This window comes from Felis catus, chromosome C1 (genome assembly GCF_018350175.1).
Source record: "Felis catus isolate Fca126 chromosome C1, F.catus_Fca126_mat1.0, whole genome shotgun sequence".
In the NCBI taxonomy this organism is placed as follows: domain Eukaryota; kingdom Metazoa; phylum Chordata; class Mammalia; order Carnivora; family Felidae; genus Felis; species Felis catus.
The window spans coordinates 86,205,184-86,223,766 of NC_058375.1; the positions used below are offsets into that span (position 1 = coordinate 86,205,184).

An 18,583-nucleotide genomic window follows, 5' to 3' on the forward strand; every position below is an offset into this window, starting at 1 on the left:
GATATCAGTGTGAATTTGTATTCATTTTTCTTCTTTACCTACACCTTTGTTCCTTATGGATACAGAATAGATCATTAATAGATCATTAATATTTTTTTTCTTATATTACTGGTGTGATTTTAGTTTCTTTTTCATGAAAATGAAGAAAAGAACTTGTATTAAGTTAAGAAATTACAAATCAAGAATTGGGAATGGTGATTGCTCCTGCTGAAGTGTCATTCTTTCTCACCCATACTTGAACAGAGAATAAGAAACTTTTGTTTCTATTTATAGAAATTCTTCTGGGGAATAACTAAGTTGAGGGCAACTTTATTCTTTTCCTATTTATCTATTACTTTGACGGGTTGAAAGTCACATCAAACAAGGGCTATTCTGTATTCTTATTATCTTCCACTAGTGTTTAAAATTTTTAAACACATTAAACATTCACCAGATATGTGTTCAGTGCTTATTATATTCCAAGTACTGTGCTGGGCACTGGGAATAAAAAGAACATGCCATGATCTCTGACCCTGGAGGACTTCATCATGATAAGGCACCACAGTGCCGTGCAGAGAGCGTTAGTGTTAGAATCAGCACATCCAACTCTGCCTCTCCGCAGTGTGTAACAGAGAGCGAGTTGTCTTAACGTCTCTGAGCCGGTTTCCTCTTCTGTAAAATGAGAGAGTTGGCCTAAGTGATCTCTGCATCTGACATTCGATTATTCCAAAATGGGATATTTTTCTTAAGGTTACTAACTTAAGGCTGGTGTCAGGATCAAATTAGAAAAAATTTACGAAAGGACTTTAAAAACTATTAGGTGTTGTCTAAACAAAGACATTACTAATTATTTACTGATTTGGCAGTATTTACTAATGCTTTTGGTCCAAAGACCAGATGCATTAGGTGTTATAATTAAGTTCCAGAAGTCTAAGAAATAAAGGATGACCTTTTCATGACTTTGGCTCTGAGTTCTAGGCATATTTTAGGGTATCTTATTATCACCGTTATTGAGTAAAGTAGGTACTCTGTAAATGTGCATTGATTTAAGCCATAGGTTTTGAAATTCTATATAATTATAAGGTACACCACAATCCCTGTGGTTTGGGATTATCTCTTCTATATTAGGCTTATGGTATTCTGGGTTAACTAAGGTAATTGTTCATCAGTATGAAATAATTGTTTTTAGGCAAATATGACTGCATATTTACAGCTTGCCATAGGACTACTGTGTCGAAACATAGAGTACATTTCAGTTTGGGGTCAGTTTTCTTTGGCTATTTGTCCAGTAAATATTTTCAAGTGTGTGGCAAATACCAGACCTTCCAATGTATGGGTTCTTCAAAAAGTGCAACTATCTTTTTCTATGTTTGTAGATTATAAGAACCCCTGATAATATGCCCAAGGACTGAGCCCATAAGCCAATTCAAAAAGTTGAATCAGTAATTATGTTTTAATTATTATTATAGGTGTTTATTCTCAGATCTAAGTAATAGTTTCAGCCCTCTGAAATTTTTTATTGCTAAGCATTATGATTATCACTAGTCTGTTCTTCAGAAGTTTTCATAATGTATACCCTTTTATTTTGTTTGGCTTATTCATAATTATGGCTAGATAATTTACTGTTGAAATGGTGAGACTTTCACTAAAAGCTGCTTCCAAAGTAAGATTTGAGTATATTTTCATTTGCAAAGTTACTGGCAATAAAGAGTAATAACTATTGCTTATTTAATCTGCCAGCATTTAAACTTTCACATTAATTTTATGTTTATGACTATATGATTATAAACTTGATTTACCTTCAGCTTTTGAAGAATAAAACCATTACCCTGTTTTACTGGTAAACTCATATACCTAATGACTCATGCCTTTTATATATGTTAGGAAAATGGTGTTTCACTGTTAAAGTTAGAATTGAGTTAGTCAACGAGAAGTGAACCTCTAATTGTTTCCAAATGCTTCCTCTTTGGGTTTGGATGAAGCTCTAAGTGTTAGCTCAGTCAGGAATTTGCTAAGCTTGTCTTTTTCCCAGTATCCTTTCATTATGGGTAGATAGATCCATGCTAAAATCTGTTTTATGATTTCCCATTACGATAGTTAATCAGAAAAATATGGACGCAAACTCCTGAGCTAAACACTAAAAAGCAAAAATAAAGTTTCTGCAAGTTTCTTTTACATTTTTATGATCTTTGAAATTGTTACAGAAATTGACCTTGGTTCTGAATTGCTGAAAGGTTTTAGCAAGTACCTTTCTCCCTCTTCCACAGTTTCATGACCTACTTCTAGTTACCTCTGAAATCCTTACATGATTTTAGAATTCCTATTAGACAGAATTAGTGTGACACATCCATGTGCTTTGGCGAAATGCTTGCTGCTGTTGAATATAAACATTTTATTAAATTTCTACTGAAGCAGGCAGCCATTTCAAATCTTATAATATAGCAAAATCAATAAACACCTCATTGACCCTTACCAAAAAAAAAAAAAACCGCTGTTATATATTATTTCCTTATATCATTGATATCTTTTATTTAGTTATTTTAAAATTAATTTTATTAAAATGTTTATTTGCATTATGATTCTTAAATTGAGTGTTAAAGTAAATGATTTCTAAATTCCCTGTTAATTCTAATAGTGTGTTATCTGTGATCATGGAACTTCTTCACCAGTTCTAGAATCCTCAAACTAAGCCACATGTGAATAAATGAATTTTATGAGAAAAGAGGAAATACTAGTCCATCCATCCTTCCTTCCTTCCCACCCTCCTCCTCCTCCTCCTTCTTTTTTAAACAAATGTGATGGCAAGGCATAGCTGGCTTTGGGAAGCAACATACATGGAATATAGACATAAAAAGTTGAACAAAGGTTTGGATAAATTTGTAGATGGTTGTTCTGGGTGCCTTATTAAGAGACTGTGTTGGGGAAATGTCCTTAAGGTTTTAAGGCTGATCTCTTCAAGGATTATTATAGATTAGACTCAGTCATCTCTTACTTACTGTGTTTTAGCTAACACAAAAATTAGAAAAACTAGACTATGCCTAGGTATTCTAAAACATTATATTTAAAAACAATTTTTTTTAATGTTTATTTTTGAGAGAGAGAGAGACAGTGTGAGCAGGCAAAGGGCAGAGAGAAAGGGAGACACAGAATCTGAAGCAGGCTCCAGGCTCCAGGCTCTGAGCTGTCAGCACAGAGCCCGACACGGGGCTCAAACCCACAAACTGTGAGATCATGACCTGAGCCAAAGTCGGACCCTTAACCGACTGAGCCACCCAGGCGCCCCCTAAAACATTATATTTTAAAAGTCATTTGCAAAAAGATGTTTCCCATCTGCTGTTTAATAATATCATTGCTCATAGTGTTTGCCTTCTGCTACAGTAAGGTCTGTATTCTTTTCTATTTTTGCCCATTTTTCTCTATTTTAAAAGGGATATTTAAAAGTAAGTTACCAACACATTAATAAAGAAAACTGTTCGCCAAAAGTTCATGGGAAATGAAAATGGATACAGGCATCGTCTCTAGTTGTTTTCCATTCATATGCACCTTCTTCCAAATGCTGGGCCCTGAATGAGTGTGTGTTGCCTGATTTCCAGTGACCTCTCTATAGGCTTTTTCAAAAGTTGTGGATTCCATTAAAGTAGCTATTGTGTATTATTTATCGTTTTATTTCCAGTGCTTAGCACATGCTTGGCTCATAGTAGGCATATAATAAATGTTGACTTGAACTTTTCAAAATTGAATTTGGAGTCCAAAGTCTTGGTCTTTTTATTCTAGCTCTCCTACTCACTAGCTGTGTCCTTCAGCAAGTTCCTTTGGTGTTCTAGACCATCATTTCCAAATCTAGAGTAAGATTCCATCTAGTTCTAGGAAATATGATACCAAATAGTTCAATAGTTGCTTATTCATATTGATTGCTTAAAATCCATGTGCAGGAGTAAAGCAGTTTGCCAAGTAGATCTCTCCTCATTTTGTGATGCTTGATATACATATATACAGATGTATATATACGTATACATATATATGTAACATTTTCTTTAATTTCCAAATATATTCTTGCACTAGTATTCCTTGTAGTTTGACCATTTTTTTCCTTATGGAATGAAAAGTGCAGATGGAAGGAATTCCCTAGATATTTAATCCACTTCCTCATTTTACAGATGAGAAAATTGGTGCTCTGGAAGGCTATACAATTTGTCCAGAGTTATTTAATGGCAGAATTAGAACCCAAGTATCATGAGTCCATTTTCTACCTCAGATATCTTTAGGCATTATTAGCAGTTCCTTGGGATAAAGATTGAAGAAGAAATGATCAAAATAGCTAAATTTTTCTGTGTGGTTCTAAGAGGTACATATAAAAAAAAAACAAACCTCTTTTTTCTCAAACTTTCATTATAGAAGAACCATTTTTGTGCCTCACTTTCTGAAAAGTACAGTAAGGAAAGAAGGAAAACATAAAAATTGTAAGTTAGTTTGTAAAAATATTCTGTGACTGGTCCTTTCTTTTTCTTGAGAAATGATGGAGAGGGGAAAGAAAAATGTTATAATGGTTGAGTTGTAGCCTGTGAGTCTACCAACATGTTTTTCTTTGCCTTTTTTATAAACCCAGGGCATCCTCACCTGTATAATAATAACAGCACAGTAGATAGAAACAGACACTGCTCTTCAGGTTACATGAAGGAATAACCACTATTCTTTTGCTGTAAAAATCCTTAACCTCACTTCTAGTTGCTCTAACGTTGCCATAGGTAGCGCAGATTTTTTTTTTTTTTTTTTTTTTTAAGGAGCACAGAAAGGACATTTCGTACAGTTGAGAGAAGAACAGTTTGGGATCAGGAAATATACCCTAGAAGGGGTGACACTTGAGATTTTAGAGAAGGAATGAAAGCCAGACTACAAGGCAGTTTAGGGACATTCTAGGCAGAAGTGACAGCATGAGTAAGCCTGAAAAGAAGAAACAGCTAAAAGTAAAGTGCAAGTATGTTTGGTTTGAGGGCTTAAAATGTGAAGCAAGGATTGATAGGATGTGAAGCTAGGCAGGGCAGATCCAAAAATATACCATGTTCAAGAGCTTACGTTTAATCCCCTAGGCAGTGGGGAGCTTTTAAGGGATCTTTTTTTTTTTTTAATGGGGAAGGGATAATAGGGTCAGATACTGATTTTAGATAGATTAGTCTAATAGTTTTAAAAAGAATGGTTATATTAGTTATCTAAGAATGCATAACAAATAAAAAAAACCTAGTAGCTAAAATAATGGGCATTATCTTATAGTTTTGGTTCAGGAACCTGGTCATAGTCAGTGAGGATCCTTGGCTCAGAGTCACTCACAAGATGGCAGTCAAGGTGTCAGCCAGGGCTACAGTCATTCTAAGGTTCATTTGGGGGAGAATCCACTTCTAAGCTCACTGAAGTGGTTGTTGAAAGTACTGAGTTCCTTTTGGACTATTGGACTGAGGGTCTCAGTTCCTCTAAGGAGGCATCCCTCAGTTGCTTGTCACTTGGGCTTTTCCTTAGAACAGGTCACAACATGACAGCTGTGAGCAAAGTGAGAGCGTAAGAGAGCAGGGTGAACAAGATGGAAGCCAGAGTCTTTTAACCTTAATTTAGAAGTGCCATGTCCCACTTTTGCTGTGCTGTATTCAAGTCAGTAGGTCCAGCCCACACTCAAGAGTAGGGGATTGCACAAGAACATGAATAGTAGAGAGGCATGGGCCATTGGGATCTATCTTTGAAGCTGCTTATCACAATGGACTTGAAGTAAGACTAGAGGCAAAAATGGCCCGCTAGGAGGCTGTTATAATAATCCAAGTGAAGATGTAGAGATTATTGTAGACAAGTGTAGTAGAATGACAAGGATGGAGGCAAGAGAGATTTAGGATGTTAAATCTTGAGAACTTAGTGATTTAGAGCATGGGGGTTTAAAGGGAGAAGAAGGAATTAAAGGTGGCATCTAATTATTTGTACTTAGCTCTTAATCTGACTAAAGAATATTTTCACTTGAATGTGACTTAACCTCCTGTCTACACTGAGTTTTCATCTTCACTACTGCCATTCCCTCCATGCTTTTTGTCTTTTGGACTTGTCCTTGGTGTCACTTCACTATTTCTTCACTACATCCAGTTAGACACCAGTTATTTCTCTCCATATCTGTTTAATTTTCCTAGTTATCTCTGTTCCTATCTTACTTTCATTATCCAAGTACTTATCACTGTGCACTTAACGTGTGGGAACAGTCTCGTAATTGCTTCCTTCTGCCCATTTCCTATCTTTAATCTAGATTCTAAAACATCTAATATTTGCTTATCTATCATTGATTTAACCAACAAGTATTTATTGTGGGCTGACTTTGGAACCAGCACTTTACTAGGCCTCCTTGGGAATTGTGAGGAAGACAAGCATCCTCTCTGTTCTCATTGTCTTTGTTCTTTGAATGTCTCCTCTTCCTTTCCACCTGTCAGAAACATCACTAATTTTGGGGGGTGCCTGGCTGGCTCAAACAGAGGAGTACATGACTCTTGATTTTGGAGTTGTGAATTCAAGCACCACATCAGATGTAGAGATTACTTAAATAAAAACAAAACTTAAAAAAAAAAAAAAGAAATATCACTAATATTTAAGGTACATTTCAACTTCTGCCTATCTTGAAATATATGTTTCTTTTGTCTCTGTCTCCTACAGCTGTAACTAGAAGGGATTTTACTTTGGAAATTTTGAGATTGTCCACATTTAAAAGAGAGCACTGGCTTAAGTTATTAGTGCAGTGAAGTTTTTTCTGACCTCCTCTCAGTCTGCTTCAAGCAGTAGAGCTGTGCCTGGCCACCCTGACCCACTGGAATCATGTGGAGAGCTTTTTAAAAACATATGCCGTGGAATACCTGGGTGGCTCAGTTGGTTGAGTGTCCACCTCTTGGTATCGACTCAGCTCATGATCTCACGGTTTGTGAGTTTGAGCTCCGTATCGGGCTCCACACTGACAGCCTGGAGCCTTCTTGGGATTCTCCTCTCTCCTCTCTCTGCCCCTCCCCTCTTTGTGCTGTCTCTCTCTCTCTCTCTCTCACCCTCAAGATAAATAAATAAAAACTTTTAAAAAATAGTAAACAAATGAGAACAGATGCCTTGACTTCCCTTCAAAGATTCTGATTTAATCTGTCAGAAATGAAAACAAATAAGACTCTAAGGTGAATTTGATGTCTAGATAGTTAAGAGAACTACTGCAGTAGAGTCACCCTCATCATTGTACTGTTAGTTGTTTTGTGGACATTTAACCATCCAAAGAGCTTAAAGTAGTGATTTCCAAATATTGGTGGAGGACTGGCTACAGCAACACACACAGACATTCAGACCCTGTCACTAAAGGTGCTGATGCACTAGATCTGTGGTTACATCGAGGCTTCTCTACTTCTTATTTTATTTTATTTAAATTTTTTAAATCTATATTTATTTATTATTATTATTATTATTATTATTATTATTATTAATTTATTTTTTTGAGAAAGAGACAGAGTGCGAGCAAGGGAGGAACAGAGAGGGAGACACGGGATCTGAAGCAGGCTCCAGGCTCCGAGCTGTCACACAGAGCCCGATGCAGGGCTCGAACTCACGAACTGTGAGATCATGACCTGAGCCAGAGTCAGACGCTTAACTGAGCCACCCAGGCACCCCTCCCTTCTATTTTTTAAATAATGAAAGATCTATAGCTGGTAACGAAAGATATATAATTGATATGTAATTGGGCTGTAAAAATATTGGATGAACGAACTAATATACCATATTAATTTTTTTTGTATTTTTCCTTACAATACTATTCAGATACATACATGTAATATTTGATAAACAATAAGGACCAGTTGGCCATTGTATATTTTATAGATTACATTGGAAGATTCTGGTCAATTGAAATAATGCTTTAAATAGCAGTTGAATGACTCCTATGTTTAGATTTTTGATGCTTCAATACTATTCAGTAGTATAGTTCAGTGTTTCGTATGTTAGTGCATTTTATCTAGCTCTTTTATTTTTAATAATAACTTACCGATCACAGGACAAATTTAGAACAGTGACTAGATTCTTTCTTCTTCATATTATTCTGGTAAATCTTACTATGTTCTAGTATAGGGAGGTATATTATTACTTTCTTGCAGAATGGGATCGTCAGAATGGATTTAATAAATGTTTTCTTCCTTTTCTTTAGCGTTATTCCTCTTTTAAGAGAATCTGTTGGTATATTAATGCAGAGAACCCCTCCAGTGTTGGAAAATACTCTGCCTCAGTGCTATCAGAGGGTAAGTTTCAGAGCTTCCAAGCCATTAAATTTTATGTTGTTTGCAAGCTGTTAGGGTTTTTAACTTTTACAAATATGGGTAGCATATGTATATAATTTAGTATTTTTTCAAGATTGAATGCTGACCATGAATGCTATTTACACAAACCAGAATAAAATCATTGGAAAATATGGAACTTTACTAAGGAAAATGTGGTAGAACTTGTCCCCGTTTAGAATTTGAGCAGTTCTTTTAAAATATAGGTATGAATAGCAGATGATATAAGCATTTATTCAACCTGTATTTTTTGAGCTCCTACTTTGTTCCGGGTATTCTAATAAGGTACTAAGGATATAAGAGTAAGCAAGACAGACAATGTCTCTGTTCTCGAAGAGTGTACGGTCTAGTGGGGAAAAACAGACACTAAATACCTTGAGAAGTAAGAAAATATCCATGACGTTACTGTAATAGAAATAAAACAAAGTGATGTGGTAGACGTGGATGGTTACCTTAGATTCACTAAGGAAATTATATTCAAGGAAATCGAAACCTTGATGACATGAAGGAGCCAGCCTTATGAAAGTCATGGAGGAGAGGGTTTCAGGCAAAGGAACAGTTTATGCTTAGCGCAGAAGTTCTGTGGCTGGAAGTAATTTTGAATTGTGAGGAACAGAAGAAAAGGCTACTGTGGCTGGAGTGTAATCAACAAAGGGATGAGTGGCTGGAAAGGCTGCAGAGAATGGTAGGGGCCAGATCATACAGAGATTTTGGTCTTACCAAGAAGTTTAGATTTAATTTTAATCCAGTGGGAAGCATTAGAAAATTTTTAGGCAGGAATAGTGTCCTAAAACTTAGGTTCTTAAAAGATTATTCTGCTTGCTGCTGGAGAACAAATTCTAGAGAGAATGAAAGAAAGAAAGCCAGTGATGAGGCTGTTGTTATCTATGTGGGGAGAAATAGTGGCTAGGACTAAAGAGGTAGCAGTGAAGATGGAGGTAAGGACATATTTGGGATACATTTTCGGAGATGGATTATATATTAGTGGAGAGGAGAAAAAGTATTGCCTCTCAGCTAGGTAGATGCTGATACCATTTGTTAAGATTAAGGTTGTATTGATGTAGGTTTGAGGATGGAAAATCCCCCAAATCAAGAGTTCTATTCTGCATATGTTAGAATTGAAGCACCTACTATTGGTATAGGGGAAATATAAATGCAGTGGTTGGATATGCAGATCTGGTATTCAGGGACAGATTAGGTAGGACTAGGAAGAGTTTTGAGACATCAATATATGAATATTGAAAATATTAGGATTATATGAGATTACCTTGGGAGAATTAAGCTCTCTTCTTTTTGCCTTTACTCTCACCTCCAGATTTACAGCACAGGCGGTAGAAAACCAGGAAAAGGAGTGGTTAGTAAGGGAACTGGAAAACCGGAAGAGCGTAGTCTCTCAGAACTGAAGAAGGAAGCAGTAATCAACTGCCCTGAATCTTTCTGAGGGGCAAGCAGGGTAGGAACAGAGAAGTTACCATTGACGGCATCATGAACATCGCTAATGACCTTGATAAGACCAGTTTCAGAGGAGTTTGGGGAGGAGAGCATGATTTGAGTAGATTAAGGAGAAAATGAATTGGGGAAATTAGGGATTGTAGCTAAGACTATTTAAGAAGTGTTGCTGTAAAACCCAGTGTTTGTAGCAGCACTATTAACAATAGCCAAAGTATGGAAAGAGCCCAAATGTCCATCGATGGATGAATGGATAAAAAAGAGGTGGTGTATATATACAATGGAGTATTACTCAGCAGTCAAAAAGAATGAAATCTTGCCATTTACAGCTGCATGGATGGAACTGGAGGGTATTATGCTAAGTGAAATTAGAGAAAGACAAAAATCACAGGACTTCACTCATATGAGGACTTTAAGAGCCAAAACAGATGAACATAAGGGAAGGGAAACAAAAATAATATAAAAACAGGGAGGGGGACAAAACAGAAGAGACTCATAAATATGGAGAACAAACTGAGGGTTATGGAGGGGTTGTGGGAGGGGGGATGGGCTAAATGGGTAAGGGGCACTAGAGAATCTACTCCTGAAATCATTGTTGCACCATATGCTAACTAATTTGGATGTAAATTAAAAAAATAAACTAAATAAAAATTTAAAAAGAATAATAAAAAAAAATTTAAAAAGTAAAAAAAAAAAGAAGTGCTGCTGTTAAAAGGAGCAAAGAAATGAGGTGACAGCCTGGTATGGATGTAGTATCAGGCAGTATCAGTTTTTAAAATAAGATATTTTAGAACAGTGCTGTCCCATAGAACTTTCCCCAGTAATGGAAATATTGTATAATCTGCACCATCCAGTACAGAGATCAGAAACAGCATGTGGCTATTGAGCACTTGAAGTATGGCTAGCACAACTGACTTTGTTAATGTATTTTAATTCTCATGTAGTTAAACAGGCACATGTGTGTAGTTATTTCTGTATTACACAGCGTAGTTCAGGAGCATGTTTGTTATTGATAGGGATGGGCCATCCTAGAGGAAGAAATCGATGGTATGGTAGTAAAGGTGGTTATTGAAAGAATGAAGTTCTTAAGAAGAAAAAGGATAGAGGGGCGCCTGGGTGGCGCAGTCGGTTAAGCGTCCGACTTCAGCCAGGTCACGATCTCACGGTCTGTGAGTTCGAGCCCCGTGTCAGGCTCTGGGCTGATGGCTCAGAGCCTGGAGCCCGTTTCCGATTCTGTGTCTCCCTCTCTCTCTGCCCCTCCCCCGTTCATGCTCTGTCTCTCTCTGTCCCAAAAATAAATAAAAAACGTTGAAAAAAAAATTTAAAAAAAAAAAAAAGAAGAAGAAAAAGGATAGAACTGAAAGCCCTATGGGGGAATTCAGTGTAGAAGGAAGCCAGGGGTACTGTATCCCTGGAGGGGGCGGGGGGGCAGAAAGTGCTGACATAGGGTTCAGTCAGTTAAGCATTGACTTTGGCTCAGGTCATGATCTCATGGTTCCTGGGTTCAAGCCCTGTGTCGGGCTCTGCCCTGGCAGTGTGGGGCCTGCTTGGGATTCTCTCTCTCTGCCCCTCCCCTGCTCATATGTTGTCTTTCTCTTTCTCAAAATAAATAAATAAACTTAAAAAAAAATGTGCTGACATAGATGAGGGTCAACTGGTGGATTTGGTGGTATAGGATAAGGGATTTTCTATGTACTTTTATTTTCTTTATGATTTATAAGGCAGTGTAATCAAACAAAAAAGCTTAGAAAGCCAGAGGAAAAAAGAAGAAGGTATAAAAGGGGGGTTTTTTTGAAGGAGGGAAAGTGAAGTGTTGCCCATTTTGACATTTGTGGTTATGATTGTAAGGTAGGATAGTCATCATAATTATGGAAGAGAAGGGAGCAATTTATTGAATGTTTACTATAAAGCTGGTTCCTGTACTAAGTATTTTACATATATTGTTTCTGGTCTTCACCATATTTATACAGGGTAAGTTTTATCGTCCTTTGCATAGGTAAAATTGAGGCTCGGAGAATTTAACTCATCCAAGGTCACAAATGCTAGTGGCTTAACCAGCATTCTACTCCTTATCCATCTGACTCCAAAGCTCATGCCCTTTCTGTTCTACCACACCACCAGAGTAGGAAAAGCAACACAGATTTTCATCTGTAACTACAGTTTCCCCATATTTTTTAACGTGAGGAGAGTTAAAGTCAGTTTGTCTAGGAATCATTCCTTAGTCTTACTACAAGAGTACTTGCTTTCTTAGAGGTAGAAGAAATCTATTCAGTTGGTTATTTCACTCACAGTATATCCCCTGAGGATGCCATTTAGAAAAATGTAGGGTGATAATCAGGTTCTAGCCACTACATCATCAGAGTCCTGAAAGAGGAAGAAAAAGTCCACCTTGACCTCTTTTCCCAGTAAAAGCAGTTTTTAAAAAGGGCATGGTGGGTAGTGTCTCGAATTTCCTACCAACTGTCTTGGAGTTTATAGAAAATAATGCCTACGTTCATCAAATTCTGATAAAAATGAATGTTTTTGATAGATCTAAGTTCCACTTTTTCTTAATTAACATCCCAAATGGATTACTTAAAAATCAGAGAATCTCAGAATTGAAAAGGATCTTGTCTTTTTGGTAATAGGCATTCTAACAGGTGTAAGGTGGTAATTCATTGTGGTTTTGATTTGCATTTCCCTAGTGATTAATGAGTTGAACTCCTTTTTACCTATCTGTTGGTCATCTGTATGTCTTCTCTGGAAAAATGTCTATTCTAATCCTCTGTCCATTTTTTTTTAACGTTTATTTATTTTTGAGGGAGAGACAGAGCATGAGTGGGGAAGGGGTAGAGAGAGAGGGAGACACAGAATCCGAAGCAGGCTTCAGGCTCTGAGCTGTCAGCACAGAATCCAACATGGGGCTTGAACTCACGAACTGCAAGATCATGACCAGAGCCAAAGCCGGATGCTTAACTGACTGAGCCACTCAGGCACCCCTGTCCATTTTTTAATCAGAGAGTTTGGTTTTTTGCTATTGAGTTGTATGAGTTATTTTTATATTTTGTATATTAACCCCTACATATTCAATTTTTAATGGTCCTTTCCCACATTTACTTTTTTTCTCATATTACAGCATTTTCTGTATTTCCAAAAACGTATCCATTTTGTTTAGGTTTTCAAAATCATGTTTTTATTTTGTGTGTGTTTATGTATATATATTATACACACACATAGACACACACACAATTTACTGAGCAACTTACTTGGGGCAAGAATTGTTTTTAGGTGCTAAGGATACAAAACATAAAAACACAAAAATACATCCCTGCTGCTTTTGAGCTTAAGTTCTGCTGGAGAGACAGGCAATAAAAATTATAAATAATATAAAGGAGTAATGCAATATGTGACAATATGCTCTAAAAAGTAAAAAAAAAAAAAAAAAAAAAAAAAAAAGCAGAGAAACATGAAAGTGAAAACATTATTTTAGATAAAGTAACAGAAGACCCAGAGCACAGAGTTATAGTAACTTACTGAGATGACATTTGCCTAAAAACCCACACATAGTCGAGCGAGTAGAAGTCAGGAAGGGAGGTACACTGCAGGCAGAGGGAACAGCAAATACCCGGAGGCGGGAGTGTGCCAGACTTTTCAGCCAGTGGTGAGAACGCTGGTTTAGCTGGGGAAGAAGGAGCAAGGCCAGGGCAATAGGAGATGAGGTGGTCAGGTAAAGGGGGGGCCATGTGACACGGGTCCGTGTAAGTCATCGTGAAAACATTGGTTTTTGTTCAGTGTAAGATGGGAAGTCCTTGGAGGATTTTGAACAGGCAAGTGGCAGCATCTGACCCAAACTAACAGGATCGCACTCGGGCTACTGTGATGAGAATAGATGGAAGAGGTGTAAGAATAGAAATAGAGCAGTTATTAAAATATTTTATTATTATTATAATTATACTTGAGATAATAATACTTGATATATACTTGAGATATATAATTGAGATATACTTGATATAATCCAGACTTGAGATAATGCTGTCTTCAGCTAGGCTGATAGCAGTGGAGATGGTGAGAAGTGTTTGTATTCAACTTTTAAAATCTGTTGTGTGTAGTTGGTTTCCCTTTTCATTTTTTTTTTTTTTTTTTTAAGCCTCCATCAGAGGTTGTCTTCCCAATGGTTGTCAGCTTAAGGACAACCTTAAGGAGCCATTGGAAAAACTTAGCGACTTCTCTCTCTTTTTTGTTATCACATGATTCAGAGAAGGGTTTGTGTTGGCATTTAGCTCCTTGGGGGCTTGGGGATGCAAAGGTCTTGTAGTTTCTGGCACAGTGAAGAACTGTCCTGTCCAAAATATGCCCCCTTTAAGAAATACTGACTTCTCTACTTCACTAATCTTTCAAAGAGCTACTTTTTTGATATTGTGAATTCTAACAGTTTCTAAATCTCTGGTTCATTAATTTCTGTCCTTTATTTCCTTCCTTCCAATTTCGTGGAGTTCACTTTTGATATTGTGAATTCTAACAGTTTCTAAATCTCTGGTTCATTAATTTCTGTCCTTTATTTCCTTCCTTCCAATTTCGTGGAGTTCACTTTGTTGTTCTAGTTTCTTAGCTCATTTGTGTTCTCTGATCAATGTATTTGAAAATGTAAATTTCCATCTAGGTGCTCTGTTAGCTGTACCCTACATATTTTGATAGGGCTTCATTCATATTTCCCAAACACCTGCCACAGCACATAATGAGTACCCAATAGGTATTTGCTAGTTAATTCAAATATCTCCAGCCCCTTTTTACATTATTTTTAATGTTTATTTATTATTGAGAGAGACAGAGACAGAGTGTGAGCAGGGGAGGGATAGAGACAGAGGGAGACACAGAATCCAAAGCAGGCTCCAGGCTCTGAGCTGTCAACACAGAGCCCGACGTGGGGTTCGAACCCACAAACTGTGAAATCATGACCTGAGCCAAAGTCGGACCTTTAACAACTGAGCCACCCAAGCACCCCTCTCCAACCCCGTTTTTGAACCAGAGAATAGAATCCATGTTTACTGAAATGCCACGTAATAATATGATAATATTATGGTTAATAATTTAAGAGTTGACTGAACTGTTGCATATAATAATAATAAAATAACATACATAATAAAATAAGGGGGCCCTTGTGCTTGATTACGATGCTAATATCTGTCCTTTATATTTCAGGTGCAGCAGTTACAAGGAGTTTACAGTTTACAAGAACAGCACTTCTGGACCTTATGTTCTGATGTTTACGTTGGGACCTTGAAATTAGTAGTAGCACCTGATGCTGATGCCAGGTGGATTTTAAGCCAAACACATAACATTTTTACTCAGGTATGACTTCTTTTATTAACTTCTTAAGGATCTTTGAATTTATCTACTAGCTTAAAAAATATTTACTATTTAACAGAGTAAATACTTATATCTATCCTATCCTATGAGGAAAGTATAAAGTACTTTTTTCATTCATACTGTCAAATTTGGGATTCTAATTTTAGTTAATACTCTTAAGGAAGATATTCCTATTTACTCATTATTGCACTAATTTGAATTCTTTTAAGAAAAAGTAGATCCTCCTTTATTGTATACTCCTTACAAGGCATATTAAATGCTTTTTAAAGCCAGGAACTAAAATAGCATTTGGAATAAGAATAATGCCTTGTCAGTGGCTTTAGCTAAAAGTAGACTGTGTTAGCAGTTTTGTATGATAGCAAAGCCATAGTTCTGTGTTGATGTAAAAGCTTAATATGCTGTTGTGTTTGGGTTCATAAATTAGTCAATGCATGCCTGCAACCAAATTATTTCATTACATTAATGCTTAAGCCATCGTGGGTTGACATAGTCATGTGACCAATAACCATTGGAGGAGTGATTACTGTGTTCTTCTCTTATCTATTGGGAGAATAAGAACATCTAAGGAGAGAGTGAGAAAATAGAAATTCTCTCACTCCAGTTTGCTGGAAACGTTTGGCAAAATAATCTAGATGTTGACACTGCTGCCAAAATTATCTAGCACATAGATCTAGTGAGGAACTGTTTCCATGCCTTGAAACTGTGTGCTTTAAAACTGGCACATGCCTCCTGGTGTGAAGCAGTGAGAAGCATATAACACCACCTGTGTGGTATTCTTGCCAGAGATGGTTAACGTGAATCTAATCACTGGCAAACAATCAGACAATCCCAGCTTGTAGAAATTTCTACAAGACTGTTAGCCTGCATTGTTACCAACTGTCAGTGTCAAGAAAGGGGGAAAATAACCACTAGGGGATTATGCTAGATTAGAGACTTCACAATTAAATGCAATGCATAATCCTTGGTTGAATCTTGGATTGGAAATAAAAAAACAGGCACAGGAAATTATTGGGTGATTGGGAAATTCGAATATGGACTGCAGAATAGTTCATAATAATTGTGTAGGTGTTAGATTTCTTGGGTGTGATAATGATATTGTGGTTATCAAAGAAAGTTCCCATTCTGAGCAGATACATGCTGAAGGATTTAGCGGCAAAGGATCAGGATGTCTGATTTTCAAATGGTTCAGCAAAAGTGAAAAGATTCCTTTTAGAGAAATAAAGGAAATGTGGCAGAATGTAGGCGATGGGTAGATAGGTATTTATCTCATAATATTCTTTTGATCTTAAAGTTTTTCAAAATAAAAAAGTTAAAAAATAAAAACTTTAGAGACTCCTCATTGCCACCAGGATAAAACCCAAACTTCAGCACAGCCCAATTCAGTTTTCAAGTCTCCTGTTCTTCATTCCCATGTACTTCATATCCCTCCAGACTATTTACTTTCCTGTGTGGGACAAATTGTACTCTAATCTAAAGGTCCATTTCAATTGTTACTTTCCCTCTGAAGCCTAAAAACCCCTCCAAGCAGCATTACTTTATCCTGTGATAATACATATTTATCTGCAGGTTCCTTCCAGACATCATGATTTTGCATTCCCAATACTTAGAAAAATGTACATGTATAATAAATTTGTTGAATAAACAAATTCTTAAAATTGTATTTGAACAAAACTGTCTTTACATATGCTAAGTATGGAAAAAGTATGGTTGGGTTCTCATGGGTCTTTTTAACCACAACACAAAAATACGGTCATGATATATACAGACACACACACACACACACACACACACACACACACACACACAGAAAGGGAAAGAGGGAGAGAAAAAGGAAGAGAGGGAGAGAAACATCATTATCTTCAGACATGGACAATGGAACATAATATGCAGTTTAGTTAAGTTCAGGACCTTAGTACAAATTAAATGACATCTCAAAAAAAAAATAGGAAAAAAAATGAAATGATTTCTCTTCTCTAATAATGAGAAATGTATGTTAATGTTCCTTGGGGGATAAGTAATGGAATAATTTTATGTATAGGCAACAGCAAGACTTACTCTAGTATAAAACAGTCTGCTGGTACCACTTACTCTGGGATCTGAAAAACTACGTGTCTTTTCTTAACAGACACTATAATATAGTCTGTATGATTATGACTTTCATGTCATAATGAAGTGTGCAAGACCTTCACAGTACGTCTGAATCCTTCTCCCACCTCCTTCCTGTGTTAGAGGCCAAAGGAGAATGTGGCTAGCAATAACTTTGCTCTTCCCCCGTTATTTCTAGATCATCATTCTCTCCTTTACCTTTTTCTTCTGGTTCTACCATGTCCTCACACCCCCATTGTATGAGCCTCTGTTGACCTGTAGGACACACTGTACTCTTCTGTGACTTGGGCGCTTAGTCACGGTTTTCCCTCTGCAAAGGAAATGCCACTTCTAGGTTTAGAAATGCATAAGCAGCTGTGTCTGTGCTTAGGAACTGCTGAAGTTGTAACTGAAGTAGGTGGAGGACGTTCTTCTGGTAACCCTGGAAATCTTGGCTTTTCAAATGGCTGAAGCTGAAAGTTTATTCAGCTGCTTCTTTGGTTTTGGAGACTGTATTTGGGTTTTGAAATTTTTAAGCTCTGAAAAATATTTTAAGCCTTTTCATCAGCCAGGGTCAAGCCACCCTGTTCCACGCTCAGCAGACACCAGGGATTTGCAGTGAAGATGGTTCAACACGTTTTTTCTAGAGGGGAGCGGGGGTCACCCTACTGATGTTTCATTCCATCCTTTAATTATTTTACAGTTGTTTGGTGATCATTGTTTTGGTTCTGACATAGCAGAAATTGAAGTTCCAAAAGACTGAGAAGGATCTTCTCAATAATAAGTTACACTTCTTGGTTTTATGACATTTTCAGGTGTCTTTCTTACAGCTGATCTTAAATCAGAATTTAAGTAATAGTTTTTGGTTAGTAAGTTGTTCTTGCTAAACTGTATATGAAGTAACCTTAAACTGAAAGGACCAACATCAGTCTGCGAATTATAATTTTCCATTCTGGTGATAAAACTGTAAGCTTCATGACTCTTTAGAACTGTATATTAGGCATGTCCTTTTTATTCTCATTTTCCTTGGTTATCAATTAATCTTTAATGGCCAAAGGAGTTGGCTTGCTGTGCATGAAGAGAGAGTAAAACAAGTGAATTGGTGAACTTAGATTCCTTAGGGATTTTTAGTTAAGGGATAATACGATTTTTAAACTACAAGGTTTTCTGTTGTCATAAAAAAAGTTCTCTCTCCCATTCTCCCCTGCACTAACTTTTAAAAAATGAGTTATCATTTGGCAATTGAGGAGATAGAAAACTTATTTTTTATATTTGGTGTATGAACAGGAAGAGAAAGGATACTGGATTAAGACGGCAATTTAACATTTTATGTTTCTTTAAAACTTGCTGATATCATCTGTTAATTTTTTTAATATACTGTTTTGTTAGAAATAATGTTTGAAGAAAAA

The 18,583-nt window shown here is 36.7% G+C and overlaps 1 protein-coding gene across 1 annotated transcript in view; it reads left to right on the forward strand.

Moving 5' to 3' along the window:
• The window catches only part of SLC30A7 (solute carrier family 30 member 7), an 83,969-nt gene that overhangs the window by 57,258 nt on the left and 8,128 nt on the right, over nucleotides 1–18,583 (forward strand). The window contains exons 9-10 of the mRNA XM_003990369.5: nucleotides 8,168–8,258; nucleotides 14,922–15,071. Of these exons, the coding sequence (XP_003990418.1) occupies nucleotides 8,168–8,258; nucleotides 14,922–15,071 (241 nt within the window). The remainder of the gene's footprint in view (nucleotides 1–8,167; nucleotides 8,259–14,921; nucleotides 15,072–18,583) is intronic.